The following is a 14,397-nucleotide window of genomic DNA, read 5'->3' as shown; positions in this document are numbered from 1 at the left end:
CTTACAGGTAAAGGCTTCCACTGCCTAAGTGAGTTTAGTAGAACGAGAACTCAAAAGATGTGCTATGAAATTCACAGATACAGTTATGTCTTTAAAAAAAAAAAAAAAAACAACAAACCCCAAACCCAAACAAAATGCGTCAGGTCTTTTACACATCAGCTTCCTCCTCCAGAGTTTACTCTGCATCCTCATCCTCTTGTGCTGCAGCAGCTTCCTCGCTCTCTTCCTCCTCATCTTCTACCTCCACACCTTCTACTGGCTGTTGCTCTTCTTCCTCAGGGAGCGATTCCTCTGCAGGCGGGGAAGTCTGCTCCTCCACGTTTTCTGCGTCCGGCTCCACCTCTGTTTGTGCTTGTGGTTGTGCCTCGATTTCTGTCTCTGTCCCCGTTTCTTCTCGCTCCCCCTCATTTTCAGCTCCTTCTGGGTTCTCTTCAGGATCCTTATTTTCCTCATCTAGATTTTCCTCCTCTGGATTTTCCTCTTCCAGATTTTCCTCCTCTGGGTTTTCTTCTTCTGGATTTTCTTCCTCCGGATTTTCCTCCTCATCCTTGTTTTCATCTCCTCCTTCTGCTGTTCCTTCCTCTACATTTCCACTGGCTCCCCCTTCTCCTTCCTCATGCTCCTCTTTTTCTTCTGGGTCATCCGTGAAAGGATTCTCACCCTGAAAAGAGAAGACAAACATTTGTCCACTACGAGTTTACCTCTAGCCGCTTCGAGGAATTCACGCTGGCTACACGCCAGCAAACCCTCCCGAGAAGTTCAGCGTTATGGTCGCACTGAAAGCAGTCAAGCGAGCAGCTCCTGAAAGCAGATGCCACCTTGAGAATTCAAATCACCGCTATTATTAGCGGTGACAGTGCAACGGTCAGCTCTTAAGCTGGAAGCCTTGCTCATCCTCTTCGCTCAGGGTTTGGTGGGCAGGAGATGACTGATGAAGTCATCTGCACCGGAGAGACTTGATGACCAGCAACGAGGAATCCGATATATTACTGAGGTTCAACAGGGCCAAGTGCCGGGTCCTGCACTTGGGTCACAACAACCCTATGCAACGCTGCAGGCTTGGGGAAGAGTGGCTGGGAGCTGCCTGGCCGAAAAGGACCTGGGGGTGTTGGTCGACAGCAGCTGAACATGAGCCAGCAGTGTGCCCAGGTGGCCAAGAAGGCCAACAGCATCCTGGCTTGTGTCAGGAATGGTGTGGCCAGCAGGAGCAGGGCAGGGATCGTCCCCCTGTGCTCGGCGCTGGGGAGGCCGCACCTGGAATGCTGTGTCCAGTTTTGGGCCCCTCAGCACAAGGACATTGGGGTGCTGGAGCGTGTCCAGAGAAGGGCAGCGGAGCTGGGGCAGGGTCTGGGGCACAGGGCTGGTGGGGAGCGGCTGAGGGAGCTGGGGGTGTTCAGCCTGGAGAAGAGGAGGCTGAGGGGAGACCTCATCGCTCTCTGCAGCTGCCTGACAGGAGGGGGCAGGGAGGGGGGTGTTGGGCTCTCCTCCCAAGTACCAAACAACAGGACAAGAAGAAATGGCCTCAAGCTGCACCAGGGAAGGTTTAGATTGGACATTAGGAAAAATTTCTTTGCTGAAAGAGTGGTCAGGCATTGGAACAGGCTGCCCAGAGAGGTGGGGGAGTCCCCATCCCTGGAAGTGTTCAAAAATGGGCAGACGTGGCACTTTGGGACATGGTTTAGTGGGCACGGGGGTGTTGGGTTGATGGTTGGACTGATGATCTTAGAGGTTCTTTCCAATCTTAATGATTCCTAGTTTTTACTTTCATTAAAAAATAATCCAGCCACCAAGCCAGGAAACATGAAATTATGACTCTCCCCTTAATTGGTTTAGTGGTGGGCTTGGTAGTGTCAGGTTAATGGTTGGACTGGATGATCTTAGAGGTCTTTTCCAACCTAAACAATTCTATGATTCTATGATTCTCAAAAAAAACTCCCCAGATCGCCTCAAGGTTCAGCTAGTAAGTGCCCTCAGTAGTCAACGGCAGCTACCGCAAAATTCCTACAGCACGGAAGCGTTGCTACCAGCTTGACCCCATACCAAGCTGCTCTGCAAATACCTACCTTCAGGTACCGCTCCAGTTTCTTACTGATTAGTTTGTTGTTGAGAATACTCCTCGCAACTACTAGAGATGATTTCTTGGACTGCTCCATCATAGCCTGTATGGGAGGACAAAAAAAAAAAAAAACCCAAATACACTTAGATTTTGTGTGAATTAACTTACAAGGCCAGTAATTAGTCACGGCTCAGCAGCAGGCAACAGGCTACAGAGCACGCTTAGGTATTTGGGGAGGTGACAACCCAGCAATATTTAAGTCTGATTTTCCGCATGTTGCCCGAATTCCGTGCTTCGGAAAGGCGAGCGTCAGGCAGCCAAGGAAAAGCCGCACATGTTGTTTCACGCACTTCCACTAGCAGGATCGTTTCATCTTTCAGTCTCCGGGGACTGAAGTTGAAAGTCGGCGCATTTTGATTCTGCTGAGGTGTGGGGAGCGAAGGACGGCTGGAGAGCCGAGCGCTGCAGATGGTAACGCAGCCCGCTCAACAATCGCCACAGTAACATGTCGAGACTTACAGTCGCGTGCCGATATATGTATTTTAGACCTAGAAAGAGCGTCGTCTGACAGCCATCGCCTTGGATCGCTGCTTGTGGGTATAGTAAAGCTTGTGACAAAATCATCCTATATGTATGTGGAAGTGGGGAAGTAGGAAAGCTGTTTATTTTGTAAGAAACGGGGCAAGAGACACGAGATCTTATCTTCAGCTTGGCACGAGGCTTTGCTGAAGGTGCTTTCCTCCCGCGAACACCTTCCTTGCCAGCTTTTGCAAAGGGGAAGTTTCTGAGGACACAAGAACGGTCCAAATTAACTGCAGACCACAGAGAGGAGAGGATGAAGCAAAGTTCTCCCTGGTTTCAGGGACCACGCGAACTGAAACCATCCAAATCCGAGCTCCTCCTAGCGCAGCTGAAGCCCGCAAGACCCCCGAGGCGCCAGGCTGCCCACTCACCCGGCGGTTGTGGTTGTGGTCGAGCGACTTCAAGTGTTTCTGGATGATGCCGTACTGCATCGGGATGAAGAGGTCGCAGGCAGCACAGTGAGCCGCCTCCACCTTTTTAATAAAATGCTCCATGCCAACATCTGAAAAGGAAAGTAAGAACAGTATTAACCGGAAAATAATCCGGGGATCTGTGCTGTGCTATGGATTTTACTCCAGCCTGCATTATAAACTCATTTTTAACACTTCCACCACCATCAAAACAGCCTTTCTGGGGAGCAGGAAACGAGCCAAGCGGAGCACGCGTTATATACAGCCAGGTTAACAGAATACCGGTGCCCCAGATACAAGCCTGGCCACACGCCACAACGACGAGTGACACGAGCTGCAGCTGCATCGGCACTGCGGGTTTGCAAATAAGAAAAAAAAAAAATCTCTTCAGCCAGCTAATCATTTAGCTAGCGTCCACAAAGCCGGGTAATAACCTGAAGTGGCTGACGGCACACTTGAACGTACAGTAGGTTTTACTCTTCAGCAACACCAGCAGGTTCCCACCCTCCCCTTTTTACTATTTTTTACTACTTTACTATTTATAGAGTTGACAAGGCAGCCAATACGCACAACAAAGGAACTCTTGCGTGCACACAGGTAGTAAATCTTACCTTGCGTAAGATCTTGGTCCCTATAAATCTGCTGAATAACCGCGTTAATGTCTTCAATTGCTTTGCGACGCTCCTCAGTTTTCCTAGTTTTATTAGCAACGTATTCCTGTATGGCAGAATATTTGGTATTAATTTTTTTTTTCCTCTCCCCCTTCACTTTTAGGTGCATCTCTCTAGCATGCTCATTCCAAAAGCCCTACAAATCCCACCGCGCATCATCCTGCGGGTAGCACTTAAATCATCCGCTCCGGCCACCAAAATCTGTGGTGGGCAAGTATTTTATTTCCTACCAGTGCAACCAGTAAGACCAGACGTTAAGCGACCTGTTCAAAAGAAGAGGGCAGAGCTGGAGTAGCACCTCTGACGCTTTAGCCCAACTTTACTCCGCTTTCTCTAATAGTTTCCACCACAGTTACTCAGAGGGGCAGTTTAGGAGCTTTACAGCATCTCCAAAATAATGACGGACGACGACAATAATAATAAACCAACCCCAAATTCTTAAACCTAGGGTTTAACCTATGTCAGAAACCTAGCCGGAAGCTCACCTGGAGAAAGTCAGCTGTCTGTTGAGGCAGCTTGGTTCCAACGAACTTGAAGTGTTCCTTATGGAACTTACTCTCGAGGTGACTGTTCATCTCGTCGTCGTAGAAGGTCCGATATTTGCATAACGAACAGACAAACTGGATCCTGTTGAGAGAGTCGGGAGGCGAATGGAAGCGATATTCAAAGCAATCCATTCCGGCTCCGCTGGGTACTGCTTTCTCACCGGCTCTACTCCCCCTTGCTCTGTTTAAGGGGTGGCAGACATACTCATGGAAGTCTCCAACCCTTTAAGCATTTCCGGGATGTTTCCCGGAGGTTTTCCCCGTTTCTATTTATCTTTTAAGTGTGGACGGCAAGAAGACTGGCAGGAGAGCAAAGCAGCTTCTACAAGGAACAGACAAAACACTGGGACAATGGGGAACAAAAGGACGGACCCCAGCTGCGAGTGCTACAGTCCTGCCAGAGAAGGAAGCAACTTCACTAAAAAAAAAAAAAGAAAATATAAAATAAAATAGGAGACGTTACCTTTCTACCATGCGATCCCGATGCCTCTTCTTTTGCCTCTCTTGAGTTTTCTTGCCCGCCTGCAATTTGCGTTTGATTTGACTGATCTCTTCTTGAATTGTTAAAGCACCTAAGTGTTTAAAGCAGGTTGTATTTCAGGGCACTACTTGAGGACACCACCTGATTAAAGAGAATTTCCCTAGACAAGTTTAGTCGTCAGCCCGACCAACCCACACAACCTAGAGACACCGCAGAGCCAACTACGGATCAACCTCTGCTTTATCCAACAGTGCCATCCACCCCAAATTAGCTTTTTTCCCCCCAAAAAGAGTTGCACTGGCACAGGCTTGGTGGGTGGGGGGCAGAGGGGAGAACCACGGCAGACAGACTCTAATGCGGTTTCCCAGCTTTTTATTTTAATTACTGTTTACTACTACTGGTTTTACAAGGTTTTAAGTATTAAAATCAGCAAACCTGTAACTAATTAAGTACCACCCGCTCCGATTTGCCCAGCCTCAAAGCTAACAGCAGCAATGCAATAAAGTTTGGGTAAGGGGAACCAACTTACAGCACTTATTTTTGGGACAGAAAAGCTGCTTCTCTGTCCACCCGCCCTGGCATAGGTGCGGATGCGTGCCGGGATCAAATCTACGCCGCCCACCGGTGGGACGGGCAGCAGGGACCTCCCCCTCCCCATCTTGCCAACAGGTTTCTTTCCAGCCCTCCTGCTTCTCTAAGCTCCCTTTGGGTATCGCGGTGCTTCTCCGACCGGTCCCATCTCTCCAAGCCGGAAAGCTCCATCCCGTTTCACAGCCCAAACAACTTACCCAAAGTCAAGTCTACGGCACAGCGGGAAATTAAATCTGGTTCCCTAAGCCCCAGGCTAGCAGCTTCACCAACCTACCTTGACCAAGGGATCCAGCTCCTCCCTAGCAGGGCTTTTACAGCATTTCCTTATCCCTGAGCAGACACAAAGGATGGGATTCATCTGACTAAATGCAGACATTACAGCTGAGCTAGTCCCCTGTCCCCCCGTCAGCAGAGATCTGACAGGTCTCATCCTGAAGAGCAAGCGAATCGTGGCCCTGGGAAGGGCTCCCCCGTTTCTCTCCGCCGGCTACGGCGATGCAATCCCACCGGAGCCTCAGACGCAAGAGCCTCGACTGCTCTCGCTGGTAGGATCCCGCCTCCGGTATCTATCACGGCGCCGGACCGGCATCCCCGTCCCCAGGGGACTCAGGGACAGGCGCAGAAGCCAAAATCGCCCTTCATTGAGAAGGTGCAGAGGTTTAGCTCAGGTCACCAAGACACAACGAACCAGAAGGGACAGCAAAGCCACAAGGCAAACGGAGCGAACAGACTCTAAGGACCGAAGGAGCCTGAATAAACTCGTCAGATTTAATTGGAAATCTCTCTCCTGGCCATGGTGGAGCCCTCAAGTGGAGGGGGGTTACACTCCGCACGGAGCTTCGGAGTGCAAACGAGCCATCGCACACACCAACTCACCTTTCTCAGAATCTTTTCCTTCTTCGTCTTCCCCCTCCTAAAAAAAGAAAAATGCAACATCAGGAAGTTAAACCATCTAGAGAAAGCGAACATCTGGAGGCTGGTTTGACACCTTTGCTGGCACCCTTCCCCTGAAACCCTCCCCAGGCACTCAAAGCACCGCATGGAGGGGCGACATCTCCACCGGATCTGGCCGCTCCGCACCCCCTTAGCGCGGGGAAATCCGGCACGGCGCCTGCTCGGCAGGAGATGCGGCTGCAACACCTGCGGGTCTCGTACCCGCGAGATCCCCCTCCACCAAGCTGAAGGGCGCCTTCGGTCCCCGTCTAGAGCGAGGCAACGTAATCCCCACACTTTGGGATTCTCCACGTCGCAGGCAATTGTTTTTTGGGTTTTCCTTACTCAAAGCTCTTTGCGTGCGGGTATCGTACTGCGTTTTGACACAGTGAAGCATCTCACAGTGATGCTGCGGCTGGTGGGCGTAGCTGGGAAGCCCCTGTAACGTCCACGCTTCCCTCGACGGAGCATTTTATGTCCATCCTCTCCCCCCTACTTGCCCGAGCCTCTGCTCCCTGATTCAGTTTGGGAATAATGTGGGAGTCCAGGGATCTGCCCTCACCAGCTCCTGCACCTCCAACCAGAACTACAGCTTTTAATCATGATAAAGTAGTTTTCAAGAGTTACTTACGCCTCTGGAGCCCTCTTTCTCCTCTTTTTCTCCCGATTCTCCCTCCGTCCCCTCCTCTGAAAGAAACACCACAGTGAGCATAAAGAGAAGTAACCCAGATCGACACCAACAGATTTGCCACCGCGTTACACCCGTGGCAAAGCACAATGGCTCCGCCGGAAATAGAGCGGCGGCTTTATACCGCTCCCGCGCGTGCCGCGAAGCCGCTCTGCTCTTACCGTTGTCGGAGTCAGAGTTATCGGAGCCGTCCGTCTTCGCCGCCTTGCTGTCGGGTTCGTCGGAGCTGTTTGTTTGCTTCCGTTTCTTCATGCTGGGATCTTTTTTGATTTTCTTTTTCTGGGGCTGCGAGAGAAGAGAAAGGTTAATCCCAGCAATATGAGCAGGTGCCCTCCGCAACCATTCATGTCCTATTTTACTCGTTTTTAGAGAGTTAAGCTTCTGACAGGCAGAGTTGATCAGGAAGGCCATAATCCACCACACCTCTACCCCGTAATATAGGAAATGAAGCCGTGATATTCTCCTACCTTCAGAAAACAAAGTTTTTAGGATTAAACCATCCCACCTATCAATACTGCCGCGCAACTGAGCGCAGCCTCCTCTGTCTGCTTCGGAGAAAATGTGCTACAAAGCCAATAACACGCAGAATTATGTATTAACACTTCCCAGAGTGTATTTTGGAGCCCTTCCCTGCAGGACGTGCGGGTCTGTTGGGAAATAAGTCTCTATCCGAGCCGAGCAGGTGGGAGGATATCGCACAAGTACTTACTTTAAAATCCGAGTCCCACATTTTCCAGTTTCTCCTCATTCGTTGTTTCATCATTCCTCCTCCGTAACGCATATTTCCCGAAAAACCTCGCATTCCCTGGAACATGCTGAGTTCTGGGATAATGTTGTGGGAGAAGAGGGAAGGGAGCCTGGAGGAGCCGTGGGGACCGAGACCCCGCGATCCCATCGACTGGGGAGGCTCGTTCCACTGTCCGCCCATGCGCCCGGGATAGGAAGACGCCATGGGTCTGTTATTGCGTCCATCTCTACCCCAGTTCTGACCCCGTTGACCAAAGTTATCCCGTGCTCTGTTCTGGTATTGATCCCGGCGGTTCCCATAGAAGTTGTCGTAGTGACCTTCGTAGGCGTTATCGTTGTCGTGTTCGGATTCGTTGTAATCGTAGCCGGATCGGTACATGTCGCGGTCGTTCATCGAAGACCTCGAATCGTAGGATTCGTACGAGTCGTACCTGCAAGAGACGCGTCAGCCAGATACCACCGAGAAACGGCAGCAGAGATTAAGCAAACAGACCCCTTCAAAACAGATTTTTAAGTTTATTTTTTCAATTACCAGATGTTTCACTCAACACGGGACATATTTCACCGCGTGGTGGGACAGGACGTGGAGCAGTAAGGGCTGGTGACAAAGCTTCAAGGTTTCGGTTCCAGTGGTGGAGGAACCAGAGACCTTTAGACATGGGAAACCCTGATGCCAGGGAGCTCCTCAAACCATCCATTTCTTTCAGAATTACTGAAATGTTTTAAAAGAAAAAAAAAAACCCACCACAAAACAAAACAACCCACAAACAAAAAAGCCAAACCACACTGAGCAAAGGTTCCTTCACCAGCTGAGGCTGGGGATTATCACTTTGTCCCCGCTCCCAAAAATCTGCTTCAAAATGAGCTTCAGGAGCAGCCAAAGCAAACCAAGAGCTGCTCATCCTCCCAGCAAGTTCCCCTGATCCAGAAATACTTCCAGGAGCAGCAAGATTTTCTTCTCAACTACTCAAGGAGCACCTGGGCACAACCACAGACCTATTCCAGACACATCCTTCCTCACTCCCCATATGCAATCCATCCATTAACAAACTGTCTTCCTAATGGGAAAGCCAACATACGCCACAACTATTTGAAATCAATTTTTTTCCTCCTGGAAATGAGGCCACGGAGGATTTTTAACTTCGTATTCTGCAATACTGAAGCCACGGCACACGCTTCGTACTGGAATTGAAGGCTTTGCGCGCTTGCCGGCAGCGCTCTGACTGACAAGGCAGGCGAGGAGAAAACCCGGTGCTCAAGAAAAGATCACAACGCCGAACTAACGAGCCTCGTCAAAGCGCGACCCCCTTGCCACTGCGTTTGTACAGCGGGGCCTCAAGAGCACGGAGATAGGCATCATCAGGGGGGAAAAAAAGATGTTATCCCAGCTCCAAGGTCAGAAGAAAGTCACCCTGCCGACACAAGGACAGACTTTGGAAAACAAAATCAGGTCAGGCACCGATGGAGGAGCTGCCAGTGTTCAGTTACGCGTAAGCCGGAGCAGCTGGAGGGTGAGCAGCTTCTTTACTGCTCCGTTACAGCACAGAGCCAACATTCTCCAAGTGATTTCTCTTCCTCTTAGCGCGTGTCTCATTATTTCCTGCACGGAGCAGGAAATTTTTAGCTTTTTAATAAAGCCTATCCCGTTCCCAACTGCTGCGGCGGCAAATCAGTGGAAACGCTGCAGGCAGAAGCGCGTCTGCAAGCAGCTGACCGCCGGCGCACAAGACCAAAACGGAGAAGCCCAGAACGACATTTGAAGGGACAAGAAACCGGGGAACGATTTAGCAAACCCCTTCCAGCGCGGTTAAACCGAGCAAGCGACCAAACCAAATCAATTTGATCTAGTACTATGGACGTATCGTTTCGTAGGAGGGTTACTGTTTTGGAAGCGTAGGAGTGGAGTAGAAAACGGTCACACCACATTTATTAACATTTACTCCTGAATTTTACTTTTTCTAATGTAGTTTTACTTATTTAAGGCATTAAAAACCTGAAGTACGTAGTCGCCCTGCAGAAATACCAAGTCCTGGCTCAAAACTCACAGTGCACATTAAGAAATAAGTAATCTTTAGGGAAAGAATCCTGTTTATTAGTACTTAAACATTAACACAGATCAGCAAGGAGTTGACTGTGTCAGAGCTGGACATCTACTGCGACACTAGCAACAAAAACCTCGCTGCAGCAGCAGAAGTCAACCTACTCATCAAAATTAGTAATTTAAACTCAGATTAAGTATGAAATAGCCCTTAACGCTGCTCTACAAGTATGTAAGCTTGTGAGAACGAGGAATAAAAAGGATTCGTTATAATAATTATTTTACTGAGGAATCCTAAACTTCAGCCACTGCTGGAAATGCTGCACTGTAAGTCCCAAATTCGGATTTTTTTTGCAAGACACGGATGAAAGCTTTGTTTAAAAATCCTATTTTACAGTTACAGCAGGTGAGAGGAGGATGGCTGAGCCAGCTCTGGACACTCACTTGAGTCACAATGTTGGAAAAGGTGAGAACGAGACCAGCGAGCAACAAACCGAGCAGCAACGACTCTTAACGAGCAGCAGTTCGTTACCACATCTCCTCGCCTCCTGCCCTGCACTCACCTGTCTCCGCCAGATCCGTAGTGTCCTCCTTGCATCGTGTCCGTGTCCATGTGCGACACCATGTCTAGGCGCTGGTTCATTTTCGCAATGACGGCGTCGGCGTTGCCGCCGCCTGAACCGTCAGGGTTCATGTCAACGTCCGAGTTGGCCATTTCCCAGGAGTTCGACGTGGCCATGCCGTATCCGTAATTACCCGAGTTATCCTGGCCGTATCCATAGCCATAACTGTACCCCTCATAACCTGGAACAACAAAAATAAGAGAGCTGGGTTTATTTCCAGTTATCCGGCTTCGTTAATATTTTAATTCAAATTCAAATTAAGATGCCCCAGGTAATTGCCACAGAGAGTTAAAATAATAATAAAAAAAAAAAAGCTCAAATTCCTATTTAAGTCACCTATAAACTTTGAAGCACTGAGCTCGCAAAGGTTTAAGGGAACAATTTGCTCGTCTAAGTCCCATAAAACACAGCCGCAGCCTATAGCTTCCTCCATCTAACCTGCTCCGGAGAGGAATAAACACGGCGAAGGCAGAGCCTCCATAAAAACCCGTTCTGGGTTAACACAGAGATACCAAAGAACCACTTTAAGCTGGTTTTCAATTTGATACGAAGTTGTCGGTAGCCAGACGAATGCAGCTAGGACATACCTTCACCGGGACCTACATAATCTGCTTTATAACCTCTTAAATCCAAAGGGATGATGCTATAGCGCGTCCCTGTCCTCTTCCAAAGACAGGGCAGCCGAGCACTGAAGGCAAAACCACTTTCAGCCTAGCGTTTCCCACACATTTTTAAATCAGAAAGCAAGAGAGGCTTCTCCTCTGGCTAAAGAAGCCCAAACTGTTATAAACAGGAAAAAAAAAAAACCCACAGTAGGAATAACACACAAAGCCAATTAAAAGCCCGCTGAGGCTTAAAATTGAGGTTTTGCTTCTCCCTGATCTTTTATTTGGCTGCTGGCACATGTGGAGAGGGAGTTTGCATTTCTGCCGTCTCCCCACGCCTCGATTTACATCGTCACCTGCGCTGACTTCATTTCGGTTTTCCAAGTAGTAGAAAGGGTTTTTTTGGTGGAAAACAAACTCCAAAACCCAAATGTTGTGCCTAGAACAGTTTTCCTGTGCAACCATTTATAGTAACAAAGTTTTCTGTTGGCTTCAAAGTGGTTTTTTAAACTAAAAGAAAAAAACAGTCGCACAGGCGGAACAGTAAGAGGCTACACGGGGTCTGTGCTGCGGCGCGGATGGCGGTTGTTGTCACCGACCTCGGCGCATCTCCCTCAGGCTCAGGAAACGGATCTGAAGTGGAAGGTAATAAACCATTACTCCAGTTTTTACTGTACTTGCCTCTGTTCGTCCCAGAGTTCCAGTCTCCATAACCTAGAAAAAAAGCAAAAAGCAATTAGAGATGAGTTTATCGTTATCGTGGCACTCACGGCCAAAGAGCTTCTCATTACCCAGCATCAAAACGGAGCGACGCCCCAAATAATCCACGAGTCTTGCACCAAATATCAACTAATTCGGACCTGAGTGTCGCCCCAGCAATGAGACGTCCCCATAAGAGCAACATCCTTTGCTCATCTTACACAAAAAAAACCCAGGTTTTCATTTCAAGCTGAGCTCCTGGTAATGATTTCCACGACCGAGTGTTTTGGGAGCAGAGGCGAAGCGTTCAGGAAAGCGAGAAGGATCTTGCAGGGAATAAACCCCGCTGCGATTAACGCCTAAAAAGAGGGGACTGGGACACACCAAGGAAGTTTTAGTCCTGTCGTCTGCCAACCCTCAGCCTCCCGGGACTGACATTCAGACGCCCTTTGAGGCGAAACGTATCTCGACGGCATCACTGCACTTTGCCCTTGCAGGAAACCAGCTGGAAGATGGAGATACGGGGAAGGGAAAGACACGGTCCGGAGGAGCCCCGGTCGGGACACCGACATCCTGCGCTCCCCAGTCAAGAGAGCGTTACCCCAACGCTAATTTTCAAAGTAATTACAGCCTCATTAGCCAGGGTACATATACACACTGCTTCCCTTCATCTCAATCTATATGCACGCTATGGGAAAGCAACGTTACCTTGCAGGTTCTTATTGTGATTTCTGCCTTAATTAGAAACTCCTCTTCACAGGAGATAGCTAATTTATTAATTTCCTTTTTCTTTTTCTCCGGTTACAGCCTGAGCCACTTCCAGCTGAAGCAGCTGACACCAAATATAGCGGCAAATCGTTTCCTACACCCACCATACTCCACAGGTGAGCTGAGACTCCACTCCAGGAGCCAGCAAATGAATAAAAACCTCAAGATTTTTTAAAAGACGGAAAGGCAAAATTGCCACTAAACTAGTGGAGGAGGAGAATTGCAGCCGTAACCTGAGCGAGGATGAGGAATTCCTGTCAGCCACCACCACCACCAGAGAAGAATCAGATGGAACCTAATTAAGCTTGATCACGGTTATGATTAAAACAAATTAATTTTCTGTCACAAATAGAGCCTGGCTCGCTCCCTTCTCCCGCGCCACCCACAGCGGGGCTGGAAGCTCCCCCGGCCTGGGGGTGCCCGGGGAGGACCGGGCCGGGGTCCCGGGGGCGGGAGCCCGGAGGTGCCGAGGCCACAGCGGGGCTCCGAGCTGCGGGACCGGAGGCAGAGCCACCTCCCGGCCCCGAGGCCGCGCTGGCACGGGGACAGGACGAGGTCGGGCGGCGGCAGCGGCCATCACCCCTCAGCGGCCCGCCCGGCCGCAGCGCCCACAGGCTCCGGACTCCGGTTGCCCCCCGCCTCACGGCCGCCGCCCCCTCCCCGGAGGCCCGGCGGGGACGGCAGCAGCCCCGGCCGTGTCCCGGCTCCCCCGCGGGGCCGCCCCCGCCGCCATCTTGCGCCGCCGCCCCTCACCTGAGTAGCTCATGATGGCGGCGCCGCCGCCCGCCGCCGCCTCCGCCTGCGCGAGACGGTAACGGCGGCGCGCGGGCCCCGCCTCCCCGCCCCATTGGCCGCGCCGCTCCGCCTTCCCCGCTCTCATTGGTGGGCTGCCCCCCCGCGCCCCGCCGTCACTGGTCCAGCCTCCCCCGCGCCATCCGCCGCTCCCATTGGCGGCCGGCGGATGTCGCTCACCGCCTCCTTCGCGTTCCACAGGGTGGCCCCCGCGGCGGTTGGCGGGCGCAGTTGTCAATCGCGGCGCGGCGGGCTCCTCGCTCAATGGAACCCGCGCAGGCCGAGCGCTGATTGGTCTGCGCGGCTGTCAACTCGCGAGGAGGCGTGACCGCCACCGCTCTGCTCTCTGATTGGCCAGCTAGGGGGCGGGCTGACCCTACCTGCGCCAGTAGCGCAACAGACTCTCCTCGGACCTCCAGCCCCGCCCCTCCCCGCCGCGGCGCCTGTTGCTATTGGCTGCGGCGGCCCCGCCCCGCCAGGGACCCGCGCGACCCCGCGCCGCGCACACCCCGGCCCCGCGGTCCCCAGGGTCACGGCCTCATCCTGACCCCGCTGTGCCCTATTCCCTGGGGTCAAGGTCACACCCTGCCCCGATCGGCCCCAGATTTTAGGCCAGGGCCACATCCTGACACCCCCCGGGGGGGGGGGGGGCCTAAACCCAGCCCCAACCCCCCCAAAACCGCCCCCCCCCCCCCCCCGGGACCCCCAGCCCCATCCCGCCATTCCCGGCATCCAGAGACTCTGCTCTCCCCCCAGCTTCATTTCCAGAAGAATTTAATCCATCGTCCCATATTCCCGGGTACAAGAATCACCAGAATATGCCCCCCCGAAAAAATTGGAAATGAAATAAAAAAAAAAAAAAAAAAAAAAAAAAAAAGAGAGAGAGAGAAAAAAAAATATTTATCCGTTAAAACTCCTTCCGAAATTCGGAAGTTTTGGGATTTCCAAATAAAAATGAATATTCCTTATTTCTACACAAATCTAGAGTTTAAAAAAGTCAGAAGGTCTATGGAGCTAGACAAGGAAAAACCGGGAAAAATAAAGAAATAATAAAGCAACGGTGAAACTGGGGGAGTGGGAGGGGGGGGCTGAGCCGAATCTCCCGGGCGCCGCGGCCGATTCCGGATGGGAATGCCAGGAATTCCCTGGGGATTTTCCAGCTCCCACC

The 14,397-nt window shown here is 51.1% G+C and overlaps 1 protein-coding gene across 1 annotated transcript; it reads right to left on the bottom strand.

Annotated features, from left to right (window-relative positions):
• Window positions 1-105: 105 nt before the first annotated feature.
• On the bottom strand, window positions 106-13,203 carry AKAP8L (A-kinase anchoring protein 8 like). Its single transcript, XM_075725185.1, has 13 exons — window positions 13,191-13,203; window positions 11,652-11,684; window positions 10,306-10,546; window positions 7,667-8,135; window positions 7,119-7,242; window positions 6,901-6,956; window positions 6,213-6,249; window positions 4,728-4,836; window positions 4,205-4,346; window positions 3,660-3,765; window positions 3,010-3,140; window positions 2,064-2,159; window positions 106-661 (listed from the first exon to the last, which is right to left on the bottom strand). Exons 1-13 carry the CDS (start codon window positions 13,201-13,203, stop codon window positions 176-178), a joined length of 2,043 nt encoding a protein of 680 aa, XP_075581300.1. The 3' UTR covers window positions 106-175.
• Between the last annotated feature and the right edge of the window lie 1,194 nt (window positions 13,204-14,397).

Source organism: Pelecanus crispus, chromosome 27 (assembly GCF_030463565.1).
Source record: "Pelecanus crispus isolate bPelCri1 chromosome 27, bPelCri1.pri, whole genome shotgun sequence".
Classification (NCBI taxonomy): domain Eukaryota; kingdom Metazoa; phylum Chordata; class Aves; order Pelecaniformes; family Pelecanidae; genus Pelecanus; species Pelecanus crispus.
This window is presented reverse-complemented; position numbering and strand designations above follow the sequence as displayed.

Bases quoted from the DNA above. Each gene is read 5' to 3' on its own strand.
- AKAP8L (XM_075725185.1), bottom strand. The intron at 6,250-6,900 runs GTAAGTAACTCT...TTCTTTTTTTAG, and splicing joins AGAAAGAGGGCTCCAGAGGC to GAGGGGGAAGACGAAGAAGG. The intron at 2,160-3,009 runs GTGAGTGGGCAG...CCTCCCATACAG, and splicing joins ACCACAACCACAACCGCCGG to GCTATGATGGAGCAGTCCAA.